Source organism: Ovis aries, chromosome 13 (genome assembly GCF_016772045.2).
Source record: "Ovis aries strain OAR_USU_Benz2616 breed Rambouillet chromosome 13, ARS-UI_Ramb_v3.0, whole genome shotgun sequence".
Taxonomy (NCBI): domain Eukaryota; kingdom Metazoa; phylum Chordata; class Mammalia; order Artiodactyla; family Bovidae; genus Ovis; species Ovis aries.
In genome coordinates, this window is record NC_056066.1 from 50,997,861 (window position 1) to 51,025,032 (window position 27,172).

General features: G+C 43.3%; 2 protein-coding genes across 3 annotated transcripts in view; one reads left to right on the forward strand and one right to left on the reverse strand.

Annotated features, from left to right (window-relative positions):
• Window positions 1-7,336, forward strand: part of RNF24 (ring finger protein 24) — a 115,748-nt gene extending 108,412 nt beyond the window's left edge. The window contains exons 5-6 of one of the 2 annotated variants that reach the window (XM_012188713.4): window positions 479-558; window positions 1,340-7,336. In XM_012188713.4, the coding sequence (XP_012044103.1) occupies window positions 479-558; window positions 1,340-1,478 (219 nt within the window). In that variant the 3' untranslated portion in view covers window positions 1,479-7,336. The remainder of the gene's footprint in view (window positions 1-478; window positions 559-1,339) is intronic. The other variant, XM_027976831.3, reaches the window with a different exon arrangement.
• Window positions 7,337-10,623: 3,287 nt separating this feature from the next.
• On the reverse strand, window positions 10,624-26,325 carry PANK2 (pantothenate kinase 2). The gene is given in 9 exon segments (NM_001142893.1): window positions 10,624-10,886; window positions 14,775-14,900; window positions 17,376-17,499; window positions 19,672-19,691; window positions 19,694-19,705; window position 19,708; window positions 19,711-19,848; window positions 20,879-21,132; window positions 26,167-26,325. Coding segments are annotated over 9 exon segments (834 nt in total). The 5' UTR covers window positions 26,275-26,325; the 3' UTR covers window positions 10,624-10,835.
• Between the last annotated feature and the right edge of the window lie 847 nt (window positions 26,326-27,172).

Consider the following 27,172-nt stretch of genomic DNA (forward strand, 5'->3'; position numbering starts at 1 on the left):
AGGAACTACAAGCAGCATATTACCAAAGGCTGTGCTATGGTTTACAGATTCCACATTATGAAGAGCAGAAAAAGGAGAGCCCCAGCACCTGCCTCAGGATCCGAGGTCCTTTTAGGGGCTCTACTGCTAGTAGGCAGAGCATTTCCTACAAAAAGTCAGCTCCTTGGCACAGCACAAAAAATTATGTTCAGTCTATCTGATACGAAGAAACCTAAGTCAGACTCTTCTGATGGACTGAAGTAAAGGAACCTGCCTCTTGCTTTGTCTTCTCCCATCTGCCCTCAAATTCTGAGATATGTGCAGGAAGAGCAGGAGACTCTTCTTCAGAAGACCTTGCCCATTTAATCCTGTTTCTTTCAAAGACTTGTGGGATACTGAAAGTCCTTTCAAATGGCTGGGTCTCAGGGGTCTGCACTTTACATTGGCCTGGGCAATGACTTAGCAGATACTTTGCCTCATTTGCAAATCTGTCTTTCAGCTCTGTGCAGTGTGTCTAGAAGACTTCAAGCCTCGAGATGAGTTGGGGATTTGTCCATGTAAGCATGCCTTCCACAGAAAGTGAGTATTGGCATGGGATTATTTAAGAGGACCTGAGTTTGAGGTACATTGACCAACTCACCCATGGGCTTGGGGCAGTGGCAGACAAGCTTGATGACTTCATGATTAGTTTGTAATGTAGAAAGCTGAAAGCACCCTACTGAGTGGCATTTGTATTTGTGTGTGCATGTGTGTAAGAGACAAAGATACAGACAGACAGACATTAGGAGGGATCAGGGTAATGGAAACATGACTACCAAGGCAGGACTTAAGGCAGTCAGACAAGCCCATACCTCCTTGGAGACACAGGCTATAAAAAGCTATTTTACTGGAACTTTTCAGTAAGAATTTCCTTTCCTAAAAGTTTATTTTAATCAAAACCATAATTATTTTAAATCAAAATAAATAAGTCAGTGTAAGTAGTAGTGTAGGACCATATCTTCCCCCTTCCTACAGACATGTTTAATATTCCTCCCTCTCTTACAATTCTATGTTTTGTATGTGTACTAGAAAACCTATTCCTCCTCCTTCCCACCACCCTCCTCAGTGTACTTCATTCTTTAAGAAGTCATGGATGACTGAGGATATATGCTGACTGTAGCCTCTTGGAAAACTGGAGTCTCTGGTTCCTCCAGAGAATGAAATGCATTCTCCACCCAGTGGTAGAACTCTTTGGGACCTGGCTGTTCACTCCACTCCCCAGATCTGGGTTTCCAACATGTTCAGCATGTGAGATGTGTGGGCAGGTGGTGCCACAGACTCGGGACTGACATCTTGCCTCTTGTGGTGTCTCATTCTGCAGGTGCCTTATTAAATGGCTGGAAGTTCGCAAAGTATGTCCACTGTGCAACATGCCAGTTCTGCAGCTGGCCCAGTTGCACAGTAAGCAGGACCGTGGACCCCTACAGGGACCCCTCCCCGGGGCAGAGAACATTGTATAGCTCACCACAGGATCAAACTGTTGCAGGATCTGGGAGGAGCAGAGCTGGGAGGAACACAAGTGGTCTCTGTGTTGGCTGCTCTCGCAGGAGCACCAGCTGCTGCTTCCTTGTCTCATAAAGAACCCTCGGGCCAGCGAGGCTGGGAACCCAGACTTCTGCGTCTTGTGACAACCAAAGTACTCTGACACTACCCCGTGCCAAGAGGAATGGATGAGCCCACAATTTGGTTCAAGAAACCTCATGAGGATCTCTTGCTAACTCCATTACATTCTGTCTCCCAGACACTCATCTCCATGCCAAGATGAATCTTTATCAACCAGAAGGGAAGATAAACCCAAGTGTTACAGAAAGGAACTCAAGGCGGGTCTTTAAAGCCCCTACCCTCCCCACACACACACACCCTGGGAACATATGAGCTTCTCTGCAGACCCTGCACACCTTTGCAGCAGCAAACCCTCCCAGCAGCCTCTAAGCCAAGTGAAAACAGCGGTTACCTCAGCCCAAGCACAGCTGGTTGCAATGCCGGAGGCAGTGCCAACAAGGCTGTTCACATTGTTCCTTTGATAAGGCCATCTTGGAAACCCAGGGGCTTGGTTACAACACAGCAGCAGTACCTGCCACCACGGATTCTTCCTCAAGTTCACATTTGCTTATCAAATCATCTGAGCTAAAAACAGTAGATGTGCTTGGAAAGGTCTGGTCAAAAGCCATTTCCTCTTATTTCCCCTCCTACTCACCAGTGAGGCACAGTCAAGCCACCATCAGGAGCCCCAGCAGGGGGCGGGTCTCTGAGCCCATGCTGTCCCTGTATGACCCGAGGGCCCCAGGGTGCTGCCCACATCCCCACATATACAATGTGGCTCCAGTGTAGCTGCCAGTCTTGGCCCACTGCCCCAGTAGGAAGCTGCTGTGAGCCTTTCACATGGCTCCGGAAAGGAGCATCTCTCTGATAATGGGCCAGTCCTCCTGGCCTTGCTGAGCTGAGGAGGATGCTAACCCCTTGCCTCTCCCTGTCCTGCCCTCTGTTCTCTTCCCTCCCTTCCCTTCCCTGTCTCTATTTCTCCTCAAGAGAAAATGCCTGTCGTTGACATCTTAACTATTTAAAGCATCCCGAATAAGAACCCTATGTAATTCTGAAGCCAGGGAGGCACCTGCAATTGTTAATAGTTTCAGGAAGCTCCTGCAGGGCTATTCATCATTGGCGTGTGCCTCAGTATTCAGACTTAACAATAACTAGTTGAGAGTGTCGTTACAGGAGAAAAACCGCATGCTGCTCTTTGGTTCTTTGTCCTACTTTTCTAGAAATGACTCAGAGTCCAGCAGGATTCATGACTACTTTATAAGTTCACTATGTGAAGCAGCATTGGGTCAGACAGCAAGTTCTCTTCCACAGCCCTGCTCTCCACCTCCTTCCAGATTAGGGGTGGCCTCCTCAACAGCACTGCTTCTGCTCTACCCCACAGGTGTGATTAGGGGCAGCTTCTCATGGGAAATGCAGCGTTTAAGACACGGAGCGGGGCTGGAGGAAACTTTGCTACTCCGTTCAGGGAATGTCTCCAGGAATATTTTTGGAATCCAGCCTCTACTGTCTTAGGATGGGAGAGGGAACCTATCCTTGGCTCAGATGGCTGGGACCAGATGAGGAGGAAAATTCCCATTAGCCTAGAAAAGTGCTGGGCGGAATCCAGTTCGGAAAATTACAAATCCACTGGTCAGAATTGGCTGTACCCTATATGACCTATTTGTGGTATGCCAGCTGGACTGCTTCTTTAAACAGGGCAAGGGAAGTGTGGAATATTTTTATATGAAAGCCTTATTAGCCTGTCTGGCACCCATGAAAAGAACTATTTGTACGCTCCTACTTTCACCCTGTTTCTGCATTCACTATTTGTAGCACAATAGAATTGAATGCTGGAAAGCACTCAGTTTACAGTGAAATGTTTTCAGTGACCAATGTCAGAGGTAGGCTTGCTTCTGGACTTGCCTCATTAATAGCCAACACTCACATTTTCATGTAACAGCCTTGGGACAAATGTCACATCTTCGTTAAAGAGTTCCAATAGGAAAAAGAATCTTTCCCTTCAGAGGAGGAATTCTTGTGTTCTGTGCTTGCAAATTATTTTCATCTCACAGCTTTCATAGGATTTCAGTGTCAGTACCAAGGAGACAGACTCACAAAGTCCCTGTATTTGTAGTAATCTCAGCGTTTGTGAACGTGCAGGGCTTCTAAAAACTCAGCTCTTCACTAAGGTGGGGCCTGACACTGAAGTGGCCGAGTGTCCATCTTCGCTTTGCTGGCTTAGTGTCCTACTGGAACACGGCCAGTGTCACTCATGCATTCTTACGCCTCATAACAACGCAACACAAGTGTCTGCTCCCCACATTAACTGAGTGGCCAGGGTTTAATTTACATCTTCCTTTAATTCTGATTAAAATCAGTTTTGTGTGAGGGACAAGGTCAAACCTCCACTATTAAAGAAGTTAAAGATTCCTTAATACTCTTTCATCAGGCTCACAGCTCAGTGAGGCTGCCCTGTCCAGACCTATCTCCATGAGTTATTCACCTTTTGTTAACCTGTGTGAGGACTCTGGTCTGCTTTTGGGCAGCTGGCAGGTGACATGGTTTTTTAACTTGGTCTTAAAACATGTCTTAAGCAGCTCAGAGTGAGTGTGGCTTGTGTACCATGGGCTAGAGGAGCAGAACTTAGCCTCAACTCAACTCCACAGGTGGGTCAATCATTATCTAGTTGTTACTAGGGGTACAGCTGAATTCAGCTGGCTGCAGGAACAGGAAACAAAACCAGCCTGACCTGATTCCTGGCCGAGTAGGTACAAAGATTTGGTCAGGCCAAGAAAGTAATGGTCAGATAGGAGCAGGTAGCCCATGGAGAGTTCTGGGCTGAGGGCTACTGAGGACCTCCCACCGTGGCTAAATGCCCTCTTCTTAACAAAGATCCTTTCCTTCCACATCCCTATTCCAAAGCCTATCATCTTCATGGCCTGATTCTACTCTTAAGTTACTTTGAACAACTGTAGTAACTGTTTCTGAGATGTTTTCTGGGAATTATGAAATGCACACAAGGAGACATCCCCAGAGCTCTGGACAGAAAAGCTGCTCAGGTTTTTCAGCCACCCCCTTGCCACTCACTAGCCATGTGCCTTTCTACAAGTTAGCCTCTCAAAGCCTGTTTCCTTCGCTGCTCACCCAGGAGTGTGTACTAAGGGTGTCCCCACCAGCCGTTATGGGCATTGACTACCATGTCTGGAGCCCAGCAGGCAGGCCTGGGGGGGTCATAGGAGCTGGTGCTACTAAGTGACATCATGCTAGCCACGTGGGACTCCCCTGTTGTCCTGATAGGAACTACCACAGTTGAGAGCCTCCTGAGATTTAGGGGCTCTCCACTGAGCCCCAGTTCACCTGGCTCCCTTCCCTTTCCCCTCCTGATCTGCCTCAGTCACTTCCATTTACCTTTGCCCACTGTGCTCCTCAATGTGGTTTCGCTCAGTGCTGAATATTCCTTCTACATTCTTTGAATAGGTAATCCCTTCACGTGGTTCACAAATCAAAGTTATGTCGTCCTTGCATTCCTGAACTCCAGTAAGCCAAGTTTCCCACCCCTTGAGTACACACTATTAGCTGGTTCCCTGTTCATTCATGCATATACAAGCAAGTACACACACATGTACATGTATGTAGGGGTGTGTGTGTGTATATGTATCTATATTATATACCCAGCTGACTCTTGAACAACACAGGTTAGGTGTGCTGACACCCTGTATGGCCTGCATGTAACCTGACAGTCAGCTATCCATATCTGTGGTTCTGCATCTGTGGATTCAACCAAGCTTGGACCGTGTAGAATGTATTTATTGAAAAAAATCCATGTGTAAGTAGACCTCAGTTCAAATCCATCTGTTCAAGAATCAACTGTGTAATTTTTTTCTTTTTCCACTTATGTAATACCAGACAAGTACTACTCAAGAACCATTCGTAGTCATGGGAAGACCCATCCCAGAAGTCAGAATATCTGTAAAAGGTGAGCCCAGAATTGGGGGATGTTTTTGTAACTACATTCCTTTTGAATAAGGCATATTTTCCACTGATTGCAGCATGATGAAATCTTCGTTTCCTACACAAATCGAACTTCAGTCCCTCCCTGACTCTTAACTATAGATGCCCAAATAACAAGAGAGCACAACCATTTTTTTCTTCTTTCCCCCCGGTGTGGGATGTAAGATCTAGTTCCCTGACCAGGAATTGAACCCAGGCCCCCTGCACTGGGAGAGCGAAGTCTTAGAAACTGGACGACCAGGGAAGTCCCCAGCCTATGTCTGAGTCTGGCAGGACACTCCAGAGCAGCAGCAGCGCAGGCTGCAGGCCCACCCCAGCCCCCAACCCAGTTTCCAGCGAGGACTGACACCCCAGCAGTGACATCTGGCTACAACTGCCATGGTTTCTTAGGCAAACCCATGTTTCTGAGGCGGGAGTTGGAGCAGCAGGCTGAGCAATTCATTTTGTGGGGCAGATGTCTCAAATGTTGCTAAGCAAATAGGTGGTCAGCTGCCTCATAGCTGAATGTCCATGTTCAAGTTCATGAACCTATTCCCTTTCCCTCCCCACTCTGTGCACACACTAAAGAACAAATGTTCCCACAGAATTTTCTCCTCACCCAACATTTTTTCCAGCCAATGAGAAATTACCCCACCAACAGTTTTTTTTTAAAAAGTTCATTCTTCCCTCTGCAGATCAAAGTTAAAGCTTCCTCCAGGCAGCCCTTGGGGGTAGGGGCAGCGACCTGTGCCTCTCCTTCTTTACCCACCTCTACCCCCCCTCCCCCCAGTATCCTGCCACCCACAGCAGCAGCCCAGGGATTCCCTGGATTAAAAGTGTAACTTAAGGCTGTGACCAGAAATTTGGAAAGGAACTATATGTGAAACCACCCTTCTTCCATCAATGAACCTCTTTCATTAGTATTTAGGAATTTGAGCAAAGGAGATGAATGTGTCTAAATTCTGATGAAATCTGCAGTTGATAACTGGAAAATGCTGGGCCACGTTCCTTTGGTGTCTAGATTAATGAAGGCTCCCGTGTGCCACAGAATGTGCTTCCATTTGATTGGAACATGAGGAGGAAAATAGAGAGGCTTATTCAGTAAATCTGTTACTGTCCCAGTTCAGCTTCACAGCCTGAATTGTTGCAAGATGCAGAGTTTTATTCCACTTTTAGACCAAGCATCAGCACGTGTTGCTTACCAACCCAGAAATCACTTCTGTGGCTATACAGCCAGGGGCTCCCTGCTCCAGAGACACATACCTACCAGTGTCAAGGGCCTTGGCTATACTTCGATGAAGCCCCTCGCAGTTCCCTGAGCTAGTATAAGCCTGGAAAATCTGCATCTCAGGCCAGGTGCACACCATCCTTCCATCCATCCTTCCCTCTCAGGCCTAGAACAGGAGAATAAGATGGGGCTAGTGTTTCTTTCCTGATGATAGCTCAGTCTTCCAAGAAAGTGTTCCTGAACTGTCCTCTCTTGGTCTCTTGACAGATCTTTGCCAGAAAGAGGGGATATCAGTCTTGTAGTTTTAAGCCTACTGGGGTTTATTCACTAGATATTGTATATAACTCCTTCAAAAAAAGAAGTTTATGAAATGCTGAGCCTCAGGTTTCATAGACATGTTTGTACACTATGAATTCTGCAGCAGAATATTTTTAAACATTTGCAGTTTTTTATAAGCTATATATTTTTGTATATTTAATTGCTATTTTAAAATTTTAATGCATTTTGCTAATTACTTGTTTAAAAAATAAAACATGCATGTAATTGACTTAAATGTAAATAAAAAGCAGATTTTAAAAATACTTTGTGCTGAGCACATACATACCCTTGGTCACCCACATTCCCTTTAAGCCCATGTGGCAAGAGCTGAAAAGTCAAGGTAAGTGCTTCTGAACAAATGGAACTGATCACCAGCAACAGGTGACTGACAGAGGAGCCAGCTTGTCTCCTTGTGGTATGGGGCGCCAGTCAGGGATGAGTAGGGAAGAGGCCAAGGGCTCCCTGCCACCCTGGCCTCAGCACCGGAGATGGGCGGGGACACAGTCAAGCAGTCTCCCAAACGCAGATGCCAGTACTCAGGAGGGTTGCCATGGTGGAACCAGCCCACATCTCACTCCTCTAGCTATATCCCAGGCCTGGAAATACCAACTATTCTGTTGAAGGAGAAACAAAATCTCAGTCCAAAGCCATCCTGTGGCAGCTACTGTTTCTACTCACCAACCCTCACTCACTAGGACCTCTGCACAGCTCAACTTTGGCTCCACAGCTTCAGGGAAACTGCTCTCCTCATGGTCATGCATGACCTGCAACCAAATCTGTGCCAACTCTGAAACCTCCTAATGCGGGTGCCTGCAGGGCTCCTCTCCCCTCCAGTCTCCTGAGCAGCGGGCCCCCTGCGCTAGTCCCCTCTTCAGTGTTCTCCTCTGCCCATCTCTGGTTTCCTCACTCTACCTTGGGACTCACTAAACCCCACCTACATGCACATCATTCTCAGGTCTATTGTCTCCAACCTAAATATCCAGCTGCCTATTTGGCATTAAAATTCAAGCAGCCCAAGATCAAGCCCCCCCCCCAGCAAGCCTAAGTACCCTCACAGAACCTCCTTCCCCCACTTCCAATCTCCACATCTCTAAACCCACTAAAACACCTCTCTCTACCTGACCATACACTGCTCCCATCTTTGGCCACCTTCCTTTCACACCTGGACCATTGTTATAGCCACTACCACGCCCACTGCCTCTAGTGGGGGAGTGTGGGGTGAGACCCTCAGGCCACCCAGGCTGGCAGACTGGAAGGGCTAACTCCTGAGATGAGACAGGGCAGTGATTTAGATCAGGGTGGTGCCTGTGGTGATGAGAGGTTGAACTTCCACACATCTTACAAATTGGAGTTTAGTGAAGTAGCAGTAACTGGGAGAGCATGCTGGTGGAGGTTCAGGGGAGAGGATGGAGACATTTCTGTATAAAGACCTGGAGATACAGAAGAAAAGGGGGAAGGGGGCAAAGGAAAAATGCAGTCACTACCTTAAGACGAGCTTAGAAGCAAAGGCTGAGCCAGACATGCTACCCTGGAAATCAAAGAGTGATGTCTGCTTAAGTAGATCCAGGATTTAGCCTGAGAGCTAGTGATCTCTGTCTTCAGTGGAGAATAAACTGGCAGAGACAAAGTGGCCTAGGAGATAGAAGGAAAAGCAAGTGTGGTCTGTAATGACAGAACTAAAGATGATGAGAACATGAAATGTCCATCAGATTTAGCAATGAGATTCACTGTAGTAAAAGGATGGGCTAATCAGAAGCACAAAGTGTAGCCACAGAAGCAGTTTCTCAAGAGCGGAAGTGGTGAATCCATGGAGGTGGAAGGCAACTGCAAGGCATAAGAGGAGAGGGGACTCTGCTGGATCCTAACTGTGACTTTGGGCAGGCTCCTTCTTCTGTTTAAATGGTAGGGATGACAAGGGCTGCGTGACATGACCCACAAAAAGCACTGGCACAGCTTCACGAACAGTTAAGTCCAAGGAGAAAAGGCAGGACCCCACGAGGCCTCAGAGGCCAACCTGGGTGTCCACAGGCAGCAACCAGGCTTAGGCAGGCTCCCTTCCTCTGCCCAGTGGAAGCAGGAAAGAGGATCTGGAGTGCAAGGGGCTTAAAAAGCATGACCACTATGATACCAGTGAGTGGGTGGTGGCACTGACTCTGGCGGCCACGGGGGGACGTTGGGGCTACAAGCACATGGTTGGAATGGGCCGAAGGCAGAAGGACAGGACTGGAAGTGACTCAGGCTGAGGCCCAGGAAGGGCAGCAGCAGCAGAGGAAGCTGATCACATGGCCCTGGGCTGCAATTCCCATCCCCCCGTGTCCCTCCAGCTCTACAGCCTACACTGGCCAGGAGCACCACAGCCTACATGTACCCAGGAAAGTGTGCAAAGGTGGCCACCCTTGGGAAATGGCACTGGGCTGACCCCACGCAGGATGTGCCCTCCCTGCAGGTGGGTAGACCATGACTCTTGACAACAGCCAAGAGAGGGAGGGGACTGTGGGGTCAAACTCCCTCCTCCCTCGGTGATCCAACCCCACTCTCCTGTGCCCCTCTGTCCCTTGGAACACTGCCTCCCATATGTGGTCCCTCCCAGGCCAGTCTCATCGCCTGAAGCCAAGGGGCACAAAGAGGCCAGAGAGCCTTGGGGTTTCCTTCTGTTTCAAAGGCTGCTTTATATAAAACCTTCACTGCCTTCACCAGGGACGCAGAACATACAAATGTTGCTCTCTCTCCTAGGAGGTTTTTAAATCATTTTGCACAGCAGAAACAAAATATTCAAAGCCAACCTCCACCAAGCCTCCATCTAAAAATCTGCCTCTCCTCAAGCAGCCTTTTGAGCCTCCCACATACAGCCCCTCCACTACTATATCCAACTGAGGCAAACTCCCAGGCAGTTTCAAGCAAGCACAAGGCAAGTAGAAGCCCCGCCCTGTTCTCCATGAGCTAATCGATGGACAGCTCCATTCCTCCCTTTCTACTGGCCTGAAATAACCAGATTCCCCCCATTCCCTGAAAAGATGTCAATACTAGCGGCCCTCTCTGTTTTTTCTGTCTGGCCCTTCCAGATATGCTTTTTCTACTAGCTTACTCACTTCTGTCACATCCATAATCCGTCCAATACCCAGGGCAATCCTGCCCAGGGCAGAAGTCCTGTCATTCCAAACAGACCTTCCCAGGATCTACAATGTAACAACCTGAAACTGCCCCTCCAAAAGTGGCTTGTTAGAAGTTACAGGCACAGAATTAAGAATTCATCTACCAGTAAGTTTGCAGAACCTTGAAACGTTTTTCAATGTTCATACCAGGCTATACACACCAAAGTTAATGCAAAGACGACGCTCTCCAAAGCCACACTGACAAAAATGTGATTAGATTGTAATACAGAGTTGCTTGCCTTATATTTACCAAATTCAACAGGACACAAAACCAAAGCCAGCTGAACAAAGAACAGTTCTCTCCCGAAGTGGCTCCACTGAGTGATGCTGAATTTCAAAACTACACTATACTGAAGAGCAACTTAAATACAGAGAATCCTCACCAACATGGTCCACTTTTTTTTTTTTAATACATATATATTTCCTTACTGGTTATTAGTTCAGATTGAATTTTTAAGAATTCATCTTGATGACTTAGAAAATTACACTTGTCCTTTCTTGCTTTGATTCAGGTAGTAGACAATCATAAAACTGAGTAAGTCTTTAAAAAAGAGTCCATCCACAGATCCCCCTGTGGAAGGTTCCAGGAACCCCGCCCCAGGTAACAGTCAGGGGATCTTCAATAGCTCAAGGAGTGCTCCAACAGCTCCAAAATAACCCTGAAAACAAAAAGAAAGAAAAATAAGAGCAATTCTCCTTAGACTTACTTATATTACCATAAATATGATTACTAGTATTAAAGCTAACACGGCCCTTAATTCCTGCCACTCATTTCCTGACGCCCATTTTGCTGAGCCCAAGGCCAGCAGAGAAGTTCTGAGGAGCTCCCAGGCAGGGGAGGGCACTCTGGCACATCAGACCAGAGCCCTCAGTGAGGGCCCCACAAGCTCTGAGGCCCGCAGTGACCATTACCTCTGGTTAAGAGACAGTACCTGGGCCATCTCCTGGGGAATGAGGTGATGAGAAGCAATGGGGACCTGGAGCATTTCAACATAATTCCAGAATGAAGGGAAGATGAGACATAAAGTGCAATGGAGGAGGAGCAGGGACAAGTCACAGAGGGTGAGGGCCCTGTTGGGCTGGAGGTGGAGAGCAAAGAATGGGGTGGAATGGGTTCAAGACTTGGCCTGAAGAAGAGAAGAAAGGTGGCAGGGAAGTTGAGGTCCCTCCTGCACATCCGGTCACACCACCCCTGAGAACAAAGACACAGGAGCAAGAGATGTAGAGAGCAAGGAAGGCAGCTCCATGCAGGATGTGCAAAGCTGAGGTACCCGAGGCAGCCAAGCAGCCACACCCACCGGATGTCTAGATCTGGAGCGGGGCAGCAGCCAGCAGGACAACAGAACCCTCAGGCAACATGGAGAGAGGGGTGAGGTCAGAGGAGCAACATCTGAAGAACAGAGGCACCGGAGGGGAAGGCAGAGATGTCAGACAGAGAAGCAGCAGCTGAAGGAAGACCATGCTGGACCATCTCCTGAAGCAAGCAATCTAGGTCAAAAACAACCAAGACGTGAATAAATTAAAAAGAAAACAGAAAATGAGACAAAACCCATACTGGCAGAAAGAAACTGCCAGTAAGAATCAGAGGATAATCGTACAATGACACAGAATCTATCAGTCTCCAAAGGATGCGATCACACAGTAACGCACTGCGAGAGAGAGGTGAGCACAGAAGGAGGGGGACGGTCCTGAAAGGCTTGCTGCAGCGCAGACCATATGACAGGTCTCTGAAATACTATAGATAACTAAGGTTCTATTTTCCAAGAAAAGCTTCTCCAAAGAACATGTGCCCACACACGAGAGGCCTGCCCTTTCACTCTATTTGTTGGCTTTAAAAGAAAAAGCAGCCACAAGAATACACAATAGAGAAAAGACAGTCTCTTCAAAAAGCGGTGCTGGGGAAACTGCACTGCTATGTGTGAAAGTATGAAATCAGAACACTTCCTAACGCCACACACAAAGATAAACTCTAAAGGGATTAAAGACCTTAACGTAAGACCAGAAACTATAAAACTCTTAGAGGAAAACATAGGCAGAACACCCGATGCCATAAACCAAACCAAGGTCTTCTATGACCCATCTCCTAGCGTAATGGAAATAAAAACAAAAACTACAATAAACAAAAATTTAAAAACTAAACTTAAAAGCTTTTGCACAGCAAAGGAAACTACAAACAAGGAGAAAAGAAAACCCTCAGAATGGGAAATAATAGCAAAGGAAACAACTGACAAGGAATTATTTTCCAAAATATACAAGCAGCTCATACAACTCAGTAACAGAAAAACAAACAACCCAATCAAAAAGTGGGAAAAAGACCTAAAAAGACATTTCTCTAAAGAAGACATACATAGCCATAGCCATTAACAGACGGCTAACAAGCACATGAAAAGATGCTCAACATCACTCATTTTTAGAGAAATGCAAATCAAAACTTCAGTGAGATACCTATCACCTTACACCAGTCAGAATGCCCATCATCAAAGAGTCTACACACAATAAATGTTGGAGAGGGTGTGGAGAAAAGGGAACCCTCTTGTATTGTTGGTGGAAATTTATATTGATACAAACACCACAAAGAACAGTATGGAGATTCCTTAAAAGACTAGGAATAAAATTTCCATATGAAATCCCTTTACGAGGCAAATATCCTAAGGAAACCAGAACTGAAAGAGACACATGTACCCCAATGTTCACTGCAGCGCTATTTACAATAACATGGATGCAACCCAGATGTTCACCAACAGATGAACGGATAAAGCAGCTGTGGTACATACACACAATGGAATATTACTCAGCCATACAAAGGAACACATTTCAGTCAGTTCTAATTAAGTGGATGAATCTAGACCCTATTATACAGACTGAAGTCAGAATGAGAAAAAACAAATATTGCATATTAACGCATATATATAGAAACTAGAAAGGTGGTACTGATGAATCTATATGCAGGGCAGCAACAGAGACGCAGATGCAGAGAACAGATGTGTGGACGGGGCTGGGTGGGGAGAGCAGGACACACACGGTAGAGCCACCACACGCGAAGCTGCCGGGGGAACTGCTCTGAGACTCGGAGCGCCCCAACTCTGCTCTGTGACAGCCTAGAGCGAGGGGAGGTGGGAGGGAGGCTCCAGGAGGGCACATACTACACCGAAGGCTGATTCATGTTCATGTATGGTAGAAATCAACAATACTGTAAACCAATTATTCTTCAATTAAAAGCAAATTAAAGGAAAAAAAGCGGCCACACAGACGTGTTATGACAAAGTCAGAAACTGTAGGCGAGCAGACTCCACAGCACTCAGAAACCCTCGGCCAGCCAGAGGGCAGAGGCCAAGGGCGTTCACTTCGTTATTATTATTAAATTTCTGGCCATGCCCTGCAGCATGCAGACTTAGTTCCCAGTCCAGGGATTAAACCAGAGCCTCCTGCAGGGGAAATACAGCGTCGTAACAGTTAGTTACACACTTTGTTTTACATGATTTTCTATATCTGGGTTTCATTTTACAACAAAAGAAGGGATAAAGTTAGCCATTATACTGAGTTCCACTCCAGACCCAAGCTACTATCTAGTAAAAGACAGAGGTTGTTACAAGCCAAGAAGTGTAAGATGAGAATAGTGAACAATGAAATAGAAAGGCTTGAAAACAATCTATACAAAGCTTTCACAACAGTATTCACAATGACTTCAGTGTGCAGGCAGGAGTATATTTCATGACTCAGAGAACCTAAAATAATCAGAGCTCCACAAGTACAGAGATCAACATTAGAGCCAGAGGTCTAAATGAAAATGGAAAATACACGGACAAACAGCAAACAGGCTAGCCAGAGAGGAAAACCAAACTTCATAAAGGACTCATATCATAAAGTAAGTATGCAAACACAATTCTGAAAACTATTCATGCTAACACTATCTACAATCCACTGTAACACTTGAAAGAGTCCAACTGCCCCAAAACCAAGGGGAGGAAAGACAAAGTCCCTTTCATAGCTCTGGTTTTACTGTTCCTCAAGTCAGAAAGACAATTTTCCAAAACAGGATATCAGGTTGAGCAATTCAATTATTCTTTTTCACACAGCCTCTGTGTTAAGTTCTTACAACAGTGTGGCTCTAATCCTGGAATGCTTTTTACTGATGGAGTTGGTTTTAGGACATACATCTTAAATAAAATAACTGGCACAAGAACTATATTAACATGATAAAAACTGACATCAAAAAATGAAAAAAGAACTGAGTTAAGTACACTTACAACCTAAGTACAAACTGCAACGGGGAAAATACAAAGGATGGTTCAGAAAAGAAAATGGCATCAGGAATATAGCTGGATGTTTGTCAAGACTTTCTTTAAAATTGCTAAAGCTCACAATGAAATTAACCAAATATTTACCTTACGTTAAATCAGGTAAGAAACAGCTTTTGAACATGAACAAAGTTAACCATATTATACAAGTACAGAAACAAATAATAAGTACTGCTTTAAATTCTAGCATAGCATGAACAGCATGCCCTTTATGAAGGTTAACATGTCACAGGAAATAACTCCGCTTACCTCATGTTCCGAAAAAAGTGCTTTCAACTGTCCCTTGGACCAATAATCCAAAGCATATGCCAAAAGCCGCATGGCGATCGTATTAATTCTCAAGAAATTTCCAACAAATACCACCTGGTTAATGTTCTGAGCACATCAAAAAAAAGGCAATTAGTTTTCACGTTAATTTCTGTTCTCTCATAAAAGCTACCCCAAAGACAGTATCATGTACATAATTTCTGTTAGTTAGTTGACTGTTGATCCAAAAAAAGTATTTACATTTACTTCAGTTGATGCAGGGCTACTTAAATTTGAGCTCCAGACAACTCTAAACCCACTTCAAAGCATGCCAGTAAATGTCACAGGAGAATAAAGATTAGAAAAGCATTTGAATTAACATGACAAACCATAACTATAATTAAATACAAAATTTTATACAGATAAGTTAAAAAAAATACTAAGACCAATTCAAAGAAGAAAAGTAACACACAGGCAAATTATAAGAAAATATCACACAAAAAAATTCAACCTCACTAATGAGCAAAAAAAGTAAAATTTTAGAGCCATTAAAAGTTAGCAAAGACTCTAGATGTTGACAGTTTCCTTCCTTGGATGTCTGAATGACCCAAGATCTTACATACTACATCCTGTGAAGGAAGAATCTAAACAGAGGCAGATGGAGCTGGAAAAAAGTCTGCAAGTCTGTCATTACCAAGCTGTACCAGGGCACTGGAGGCCAGCCAGGAGGAATGCCTGGGGGCGTCCCTGGTGGCGGAGCACCTCCATCTGGGCCCACCACTGAAGCTTGATTACACCAACTTAGTATGGATTTAGCACTGTTTCACACAAAACACTGAAGGACAAGCAAATTCCAAGGCAGTTTTAAAGTTGAGCTCCTATAGTGAACAGTTGGGCATTCTTGATAATGCTGAATATATGCACAGGGAAAGGAAATAACATTGTACTTTATAAGCACAAGGCAGTTTTAAAGCTGAGCTCCTACAGTGAACAACTGGGCATTCTTGACAATGCTGAATATATGCACAGGGAAAGGAAATAACATTGTACTTTATAAGCACTGAAAGTGGAAAACACAGCCTTAAATAAAACTGTATTTTAAATAGGCACTAAAAAAAAAAAAGTCAGCAGAACTACTAACAAATTCTAACTAACCCCCAATATTAGTCAAGTTGTGGTAAAACCGACTCATTCATTCATTGTTAAAAACGATCTGAAACAGTGTGGCCCTTATGCAAAGCTTCTGGGCAACATCCTTCAAGATTCATAACCAAGGGTTCTTTTTTTAAATTTTATTTTACCTCTTTATTTAGCAGCTCCACGTCTTAGCTGCATCATGTGGGATCTAGTTCCCTGACTAAGCGGCAAACCTGGGCCTCCTACATCGGGAGCGTGGAGTCCCAGCCACGGGACCACCACGGAAGTCCCACAAGTATGATATTCTTTAGATGAGAAATCTCACTCCTGAATAAATCCCTTATCAAGAATAAATCCAAGGACTTCCCTGATGGTCCAGTGGTAAGACATCAAACTCCCAATGCAGGGGGCCTGGGTTCCATCCCTGGTCAAGGAACCAGATCCCACATGCCGCAAGAAGACCCCACTGCAGTCAAATAAACAAAAATAAACATTAAAAAAAAAAAAAGAATAAATCCATCCAAGGAAACAGTTTCACACTAAAAAATGCTTTATCGCAGAGTGATCGCTGACAAGCAACCAAATGCCCAGTTCTATGCGAATGACTTATGATATAAAAAGAAATCACATACACAACCCTGCAATTTATAATACATAAGTAAAAAACAGAATTGTATGTACATCAACTAAAATATCTTAAAATACATAAGCACAGGAAAAGGAACGTGCAACAAAGAAAACAGAAGTGTTAAAACATTCAAATATTTTGAATTTCTTCATGAAAATACTGTCTTTTTCATTAAAAATGAGACAGTCCTTTTGTAACTTGAGATTTCTTTAAGTCACATGCCTGCATTATCTATTTAAAAGCCTTATTTTAAACAAAAGTGTATAAACAGGGACAAGTTATACCAACTGGATCCCCAAGGGAAGGCCATTCTTAGTTCTTTCATAGCCCTGTACAATGCTGCTTGACCTGAATGCTACAAGGCAGCACTGTAAAGAAGCTGAAAGCACAAAGACAGCTCTGCTGCAGTCAGCGGGAGCGGAGCAGGGTGGGCACTCCTCGGCCCACTCAGTTTCTCCCAGCTTCAGTGCCTTCCTCTGGATTCATTCCCAGGGACTCTTGAGGTCAACAGTGAGCGTGGTATCTTTATTCAGCATCACCACCCTTCACCACCACCCAACTGTCCCCATTATCTGCAAAACTGGCTACCTTCCCTACCTTCCTCTGCTTTCTGCTCTACTTCTAGACAGTAGCAGTGTTTATCTTGAGTAAGAAAATAAAAATCTTTTAAGATTAATCTACATGTGAAGCAGTTTAACTACACCAATGAAACAAAATCCACCACTTACAACTACATTTAGGCACTGTTCGGAGAAGACAGACGTTGTATACAAGGTGGGGCCCACATAGTAAGTTCTGTATTTTCCTCAGAGCAACTAAAGAAATCCATGTCCCCTTACTTCATTAAGGGCACACATTCTTGCTATTGAGCCAATGTTGTTGGTGATGGTGATCAAAGTCGCTCTGGCAAGGTCCTCTTTACTCACAGCCTCTCGCTTCTCCTTGCTCATCATGTTTCCAAAGCTGTGATGGAAAAAAAAATAAGTAACTGGTTCCTAAACCAAAGGTAAAACAGCGTAACAGAACTTAATGTTACTTTACTAAGATAAAAGTAACTTTCAGGGCAACACTGTTCAAATCTTCGAACTTTTATTACAAAATAACAGAACATCTGCTCAAAAAGAAACACAACTTCAAGAATTCATTCAAGCATTCTGAATGAGCAAATGGCCTTCCCTGAGGTTTCTATGAAATCCAGCTTTGACACCAGGTTCAGCCTGCAATGGGGAGACCCAAGTTCAATTCCTGGGTTGGGAAGATCCCCTGGAGGAGGTGGGGGAGGGCATGCCAACCCACTCCAGTATTCTTACCTAGCCTGGCGGGTTGCAGTCCATGGGGTTGCAAAGAGTTGGACCCGACTGAGCAACTAAGCACACACATTAAGATCCCCTGAAGGCACCATGCTCCTTCTGAAACCAGGCTAAATTCCAGGAACACGCCTCAATTAGCAATCCGCTCCCAACTGGAGAGCTGTTCCACTCAGCTGAATGGTCACATTCACATCTAGCAAATTGCTTTATCTGAGCAAAGCAAAGTACAGACAGCTGAGTCCCTGAGTAAGAGTTTCCAATTTCCCTAGAAGATCAAGTATTTCAAAGTACCTGATGAGCACAGAGAGAAGTCACTCAGTCATGTCTGACTCTTTACAACCCCATGGACTGTAGCCTACCAGGTTCCTCCATCCATGGGATTTTTCAGGTAAGAGTACTGGAGTGGGTTGCCATTTCCTTCTCCAAGGGATCTTCCTGACCCAGGGATCGAACCCAGGTCTCCCACACTGCAGGCAGACACTTTACCATCTGAGCCACCAGGGAAGCCTGATGAACAAAACTGATACGTAAATAACTATGACTTGATCACAAACCTAACCAATCAGAAAAGGGATCGTATCATTGACCAAATGTTACAAACACAGAAAGTGAAATCTACAGAATTTACAAAATACCTAAAATTAGTAAACAAGCAAGTATACAAGTGCCTTTTCTTAGTATTAAAAGCCTTGCACCCAGACTTCCCTGGTGGTACAGTGGATAAGAATCCGCCTGACAATGCAGAGGCCACGGGCTCCACCCCTGGTCCAGGAAGATCCCATAAGCCAAATCTTATTAAACATTAAAAATGTTTATTAAAATATTAAACTTATTAAACATTTAAAAATGGTGATCATCATTAAAATACAAATCAAAATGAGACTTCCTTGTACACCTGTTAAGGCAGTTAAAACCCAAAAGATACATGTTGTATATCAATACAATGGAATGTTATTCAAATAAAAGGAACAAAGTAATGATTTATGCTACAACATGGATGAACATTGAAAATGTTACGCTAAGTTAAAGAAGCCAGTCACAAACCACTTGTATGATGCCATATAGAGACAAAAAACAGACTAGTGTTTACCAGGAACTATGGGAAGAGGGAGGGAATGGGGAGAGCTAATGGAAACAAGGTTTCTTTCTGGGATGATGGAAATATTCCAAAATTACATTACAAAGATGACTGCAAAATTCTATAAATATACTAGAAACTACTAAATTGTACACTTTAAACAGCTGACTTCATAGTATGCAAAGCTATTTAAAGAGTAAAAAACAGACCCAATACTTAATATTTCCATATTATTTTAAAATTTTGATTGGAGTATATATAATTGATTTACAATACTGTGTTAGTTTCAGATGTACAGCAAAGTCAGTTTGTTATACAAACACACATATCTACTTTTTTAGATTCTTTTTCCATATAGGACATTACAGAGTACTGAGTAGAGTTCCCTGTGCTATACAGTAGGTCCTTACCAGTTGTCTATTTTATGTATAGTAGTGTGTATGTATCAATCCCAATCTTTCAATTTATCCCCTCCCTCCTCCTACCGCCGCCCCCCATCATAACGTTGTTTATTTTCTACATCTGCAACTCTGTTTTGGTTTTGTAGGTAAGTTTATTTGTAGCTTTTTTTAAAGATTCTACATGTAAGAAATATCATGTATTTGTTCTTCTCTGACTGACTGACCTCAGCATGAGACTCTCTAGGTCCATCCATGTTACTGCAAATGATTTTGTTCTTTTTTATGGCTGATAACATTCCATTGTACATCCTGTATTTCTTGGAGCACACACGCCCCCTTCCCTTACCTTGAAGCCACAGCCCAGCCTGGCAGTCCAAACCTCTCATAGTCCCCTCCATAAATGTCTCGCACTAGTTTATCCACTTTGGTGCTATCTCCACGTGATGCCATTTCCAGAGCTTCTTCAAATGTGGTACAACCAGTAAGAAGACAGCAAAGGCCAAAAAAAGTTCCTCCTCCAAGACTGTGATTAAAAACAAACATAGTACTGAAACATTTTTCAAAATAAGAAGAGGAAAGTAGAATTTATGAACTGAAAACCATGTTTATGTATCAATCCAAGCTTGCCCCCATCTCCATCATGCAGATGCCACTAGCAGAAAACAAGTCTGTGAAAAGATAAGAACAAAGCGCCTAATAGACACTTTGAGGATAACATATTCACATAAGCCAACAAAGTGGCAAAACACAGGGCCCACCTCATGTTCCCAATGTGGGCTGGGCACCTGCTGGGTACCAGGAGCCTCAGGTACAGATCAGCCCACCAGGGCCATGGTGGCACCTCTTTCTACAAGCCCCACATCATCCTCATCCAAGAGTCTTATCATCCAGGGTCTTTAGCCCCCTCTACCCTACTAGAACTCCTCCACAAATGTTTTCTCTCTCAAAATTATTCCTTTCTTTCTTTAACTCACACGTGTTCGAAACTTGTTTATCCCAATCTCCAGCTCCTGTTTTTCAAGTGATCACTAATCCTTAAACCAAAAAGTATTTATATTCATCTGCCACCTAATCCTCCCTTTCAACTACCTTCCCCCAATTATCTTTCCACTGCTCAGTACCTCAACTTCTAGATCTCACAACATCCCCTAGCTATATATGTGTATGTATACATGTAAAATCTAGACCAGTTTCAAAGGTTGGATCTTGCCTTGCCCTCTCCCTATAAATGCCACCTAGTAGCTTTGGTTACTTTATGATATAGACACAGCATATACTATCTGAGGACAGGGACCATGGGCACAATGAGGCTGATGAGATATTTTGTAAAACTATGGCAATGAAACTTCAGGATTAGAGATTAAAGAAAAGTAGATCATGAAATCGTAATTTTCAAAGAGTAACAATATCTGCTTGCATACTCCCATAGAAATATACCTTTCACATAATTTTAACAAGTTCTTGAAGATGTACTGATACACAATCCTGGAAAACTCAGTTTTAAGCCATTATGATATCAAGAATAAACAATGACCTGTATATAAAAGACCTACCTGGTACCTGTGACCCTCTTATAATTATCTTTGGAATATACTGCTAAGATGCTAACCCCAGAGCCAATGTTCACCAGCAGCAGGGGGTATGGATTTTTCAAATCAAATGGTAACTTCTGACATTTCTCACAATCAGCAGGGTTTTCAAAGTAATAGCACTGTGACCGTCCATTGAATCCAACTGAGTCAATATATAAAATTCCTTTTATTAAGCAATCTAGTTCATCAAGTTTGCAAAGCTGAAGATCACCTATCTGTAATGAAATAAAAATATATGCAGATTTTTTAACAAGCCAAACAGCAATAAAAATTCCATTTAATAAGGCATCTTCTTTACATAAGACAAACCATAAAAGTGCTCATTGATGTGTATTATTTGTGCATTCTTTATAGAACAGATCACAACAAACTATGGAAAATTCTTACAAGAGATGGAAATACCAGACCACCCAACCTGCCTCTTGAGAAATGTGTATACAGGTCAAGAATCAACAGTTAGAATTGGACATGGAACAACAAACTGGTTCCAAATAGGAAAAGGAGTATGGCAAGGCTCTGTATTGTCACCCTACTTATTTAACTTATATGCACAGTACATCATGAGAAACACTGGACTGGATGAAGCACAAGCTGGAATCAAGACTGCTAGGAGAAATATCAATAACCTCAGTTATGCAGATGACACCACCCTTATGGCAGAAAGCGAAGAACTAAAGAGCCTCTTGATGAAAGTGAAAGAGGAGAGTGAGAAAGTTGGCTTAAAAGTCAACATTCAGAAAACTAAGATCATGGCATCCGGTCCCATCACTTCATGGCAAAGAGATGGGCAAATAATGAAAACAGTGACAGACTTTATTTTGGGGGGCTCAAAAATCACTGCAGATGGTGACTGCAGCCATGAAATTAAAAGATGCTTGCTTGCTCCTTGGAATAAAAGTCATGACCAACCTAGACAGCTTATTAAAAAGCAGAGACATTACTTTGCCAAAAAGGTCCGTCTAGTAAAAGCTACAGTTTTTCCAGTAGTCATGTATGGATGTGAGAGTTGGACTATATACAGAAAGCTGAGCACCAAAGAATTGATGCTTTTGAACTGTAGTGTTGAGAGTCCCTTGGACTGCAAGGAGACCCAACCAGTCCATCCTAGAGGAAATCAGTCCTGAATATTCATTGAAAGGACTGATGCTGAAGCTGAAACTCCAATAGTTTGGCCACCTTATGCAAAGAACTGACTCATTGGAAAAGACCCGGATGCTGGGAAAGATTGAAGGCAGGAGAAGGGGATGACAGAGGATACAGTGGTTGGATGGCATCACCGACTCAATGGACATGAGTTAGAGTAAACTCCAGGAGTTAGTGAGCAGGACAGGGAGGCCTCCTGGCGTGCTGCAGTCCATGGGGTCGCAAAGAGTCGGACATGACTGAGTCACTGAACTGAACTGCACAACAGATCTGCTTTTGTTGTCTGGAGACAACAAATATAGGGAAGGACTGACAAGATTCCTGCTCGCACAGATCCAATACACTCTACCTATAAACCACCATAGGAGCTGAAGAAATGTGCCAAAAACCAAGCAGAGATCAAGATACCTGTTACAGGGACCACAGGGCAGGAGCACAGCTAAGGCCACAGTCCCATCAGAAATCAAATCCTAAGAAATCTAAGACGCAAGGACCTAGAAACACATGGTGCGAGCAACAAGCACTCTTAACATCTGCCTTTCAAAGACTACCTTCAAGGCTACACAGCAGTATTAAAGTAGGCCACAATTTGTATTAATAACAACCAGCCAAAGGACTGAAAGTGGCCAGGGGACTTCCCCGGTATCCAGTGGTTAAGATTCCACCTCCCAACACAGGGGGCCCAGGTCCAATCCCTGGTCATGGCATTAAGATCCCACATGCCACACAGTGTGGACAAAAAAACAAAGGACTGAAAGTGTCCAATAAGAAAGTAAAATATTTCACTATTTAAACTGGTGATAACCTGCAGGGGGTGGAGGGAGTTCAGCACAATCAAAAGTTAAAAGTGTCATCTTTTAGTCATAAGATCACACAGTTGAGAATTCACCACTCAAATTAAGCCTTCTTAATAAAAATTCCAGATACTGGAGTCCCTGTGATAGAGGCAAATAACGTTACTGTTGTCTGCTTTATGATCTAAATGACTGCATGTAAATAATTACTGGATGTTGTCCATAAAAAGGACAAAAGAAGCAATGAAACCACCACTAGAAAGGAACGTTATTTGTACTGTGGGTGTATAAGTAAAATAAGTCTTTCTTGGGCCATAAATACATAAATAAGTGCTATCGACTTAACTTCATTTAAATAATTCCGAAAGAATGATTAAATTATTATTCATATTATGGAACACTGTATAGTAATTAAGAATGAAGAGGATCCTTATGCGCATTTGTTTTTCTCTTGGGCATGCTATGCAGTGTGTGGGATCTTAGCCCCCCAACTAGGGACAGAACTCACGCCCTGCACAGTCGAAGTGTGAAGTCTTAACTACTGGACACCACCAGGGAAATCCCAAGAATGAAGAGGATCTTTACTCAGTTAAGATGAAGTGGGAAGAACTCCAAGACAAGTCAAAAAAAATAAGTAAGCTGAGAAATATTTTATAAAATATGATTCAATCTGCCTATCTTTAAAACCACGTTTAGATGCCCATGTGTATGTCATACACAGTCATGCACAGAAAAACAAAAAAGATACACAGACCTTTAACAGTGGTAACTTTGGATAGATGATATAAACTTTCACTTTTTACTTATGAACGTCTACCCCAACCTTCAAACAAATGCTACCAGCATATCTATTCAAATATGCAACAAAGATGCCTCAACTCCATAAAACAACTATTTCTGTTTACAACCAAGTTTAGCCCTGTTAAGTCCTCCCACTTTAATTCAACTCTTGTTTGATTACATTTATATTCAATTTATTCTGATCCAGAGGAGATGGAAGTTAACAGGTAACTTTATTTTAATCCTTAATTAATCCCTAATTAAGAATATTAAGCCACTCCTCTGATAAAACCCAAACCCTTGAAAATGTTCATCGTTGTCCTTATTTCATCTGCTCATGCCCTCCCTGTCACAATGAATTCAATTTTGACTTCCTGACACTTGAATCTCAAGTGTCAGCATTTTCATTTCAAAGCTAAATTGTTTTACACTAGTGGCCTAACTGAAAACAAAGTAGTTTTCTGCCACTGTATGCTAAGACCTCCTTTTATCTTTCCCGGCCTGTTGTGCCATTATTCCTAATGAATCTCAGCCTAACTGACATAGTTATATGTCTAATACATAGGTTATTTCATCAAATTACTCATAATGTAGGTGTTAAGTACCAACAAGAAAACTCAACACAAGGAAATCTGATTCACATTAAAAAAGAGACAGGATAAACTCCATATTATTAGAAATATTTCACTGTGGTTTATTAAATAATCATCACTCCCAATGCACAAGCAGGATTTGTAAGGCATTTCATTTTCATACAGCTTTCAAGAACAGCACTGATGCATACAGATTAGAAACCCCAATAGCCTAGGAGGCAACTGAGGTCTAAAATCTACTCTGCCTCTCTCCTTGGATCACCACACAACCTCTGCTGGTGGTTTAGTTGCTAAGTCACATCTGACTCTAGTGACCCCATGGACTGCAGCCTGCCAGGCTCCTCTGTCCATGAGATTCTCCAGGCAAGAATACCTGAATGGGTTGCCATTTCCTCCTCCAGGGGATCTTCCGGACCCAGGGATTGAACCCGGGTCTCCTGCATTGTAGGCAGATTCTTTACCAACTAAGCTATGAGGGAAGCCCTTATTCTCTCTGAATGGTTTTTTAATATGTTCCAAAGGCACCTCTCTAGGTTAGAGAAATATGTAGGTTTTCTTCTTTCAGTCAGTTCAGTCGCTCAGTCGTGTCTAACTCTGCAACCCCATGGACTGCAGCACAACAGGCTTCCCCATCCATCATCAACTGCTGGAGCTTGCTCAAACTTATGTCCATCGAGGTGGTGATCCCTATCAGTTTCACCCTATCAGTTACAATCCAGAGTCCACTACGACCTCAAAGGAAGGGGACCTCCTCTCCTCCTGCCATCTTCCCATTAACTCACAGGTAGAAAAGAAACCACGAAAAATTCAAGCAAAACCTCATTTTAAAAATTCATGTCAATCCTATATTATGATTATACTCAGGTTATGGGAGAAAGAAGATAGAGGACAAAGAAAGAGGTCACAAATACACAATGACACTCAAGCGGGGGGATGGATGAAAAATAACATAAGCAAAGACAGAATCTCTGCAATAACATCTTCATTGGTGGCATAAAAACCATGGTCACTGAAGATATTTTAAATCTACACTGCACCCTGAAGATCAGAGTCAAATTCATTTATCAATTCTCCCATCTATTCCCACATCCACCCTCAAAAGACCTAGCCTCAAGCCCTTACAGACACTTACTGAATGAAAACAAAATCAAGTGCCCACTGGCACTCCCCCTAGTGTCTGGACTCCTGGTAACAAGCATGCAGCTCAGGACACGTCAAAAAGCATTAAACAGAATGGTGCTTCCCCAGTGGCTCAGTCGGTAAAAAATCCGCCTGGAATGCAGAAGACCTGGGATGGGAAGATCCCCTGGAGGAGAGCATGGCAACCCACTCCAATATCCTTGCCAGGAGAATCTGAAAGGACAGAGGAGCCTGGCGGGCTGCAGTCCATGGGTTGCTAAGAGTCAGACACAACTGAGCAACTAAGCACAGAGACCACTGTCAACATCTCTGACTAGCCCTGAGGCCTGGAAAAAGCACTGCTTTGGACCCGAGCTCCTCATATTTCTAAATAGTAAAACTGCCAAGAAACAATTAAGGAGGTTAAGAAAACATATGTGGTAGATAAGACTGGAAACAACTTTATAACTTGAAATGACATTAATTTTTTAAAATTATTTTTCAATTTAGTTGTTCAAAACAATGATATTAGCTCCTCACTGGTAGTTCCATACTCTGCTTATTACAATTTTATTGTTTTTTCATACTAAAACAACAACAAAATGCTACGCTTTCAGTGGTTCTGATTCTCAACTCACCTGAATTGGGCAAAAAGTAAACTATACAACAATCTCTAAATGGCAATTCCTATCACTAATCTTAATTTGACTCAAGAAAATTCAAATTCCATTAGAGATGGAAACAATTCCACCACTTGCTATTGGTATTATTTTTAACAATCAAATTACCATAAATTGTATATAAGCTAAAAAATGCATACTGTGAGAAAATCCTGCTCAAATTTGTACGCTCCACCTCCAGTGGCACAAAAGACAGTGTGGAGACTCGAGAAGTTTTTATCTCTGCCCATTTGAATAAAAGCAGGCATGTCATGAGTGGGAAAGCGTATAAAGTGCAGATTGCCTTTGCGTCCACACAGAGTCAGGTCCTTCAGCTCCAGGTGCACGTCCCGAATACCAGTGGACCCATAAGCCACATTGGAGGTCAGGTACTTCCGAATGCTTTTAAGACTTTCCACTTCTTCCTCTTCTTCTTCAGCAGTGATGTCTTTGGGTTCAAAATAAACCAGCTTGACCAGGGTTCCACCAATATCCAAGCCAAACCAAGGAAAAACTAAATGAGGAAAGGAAAAAGAAAAGTCAAAACAGCTTTTCTCTCCTTGAAAACTAAATTCACACTTATTAACCATTTCATACCCTGAGGTTTCCAAGAACCATACAAAATATAAACAAAAAGATCTGGGGGAGAAGAAATATGATTGTCTGATCTGGAAGCAAATCTATTTAAAAAAAAACACACAAACATCAAAAAGAAAAATATCACAGTGATAGCCAACCCAACTTATGGGCAGAGGAAATTCCAAATCCTGTGTAACATATACGCTCCACCGGTCAATGTCAATCAATCAGGGTTAAATGGCCATCAATAGAACAGGTATTTCAAAGTTAAGACCCAAATTTATTGTTCAGTCGCTAAGTTGTGTCCAGCTCTTCTGTGAGTCCATGGCCAGGCTCCTCTGTCTATGGGATTTCCCAGGCAAGAATACTGGAGAGGGTTGCTGTTTCCTTCTCCAGGGGATCTTCCTGATCCAGGAATCAAACTCGCATCTCCTACGTTGGTAAGGTGGATTCTTTACCAGTGACTCAAATATCCATCTCCAAAAATCCACCCCAAGACTCCCCTGAAGGTTCAGTGGTTAAGACTCCCATGATTCCAATGCAGGGGGTGCAGGCTCAAGCCCCGATCGGGGAACTAGGATCCCATGC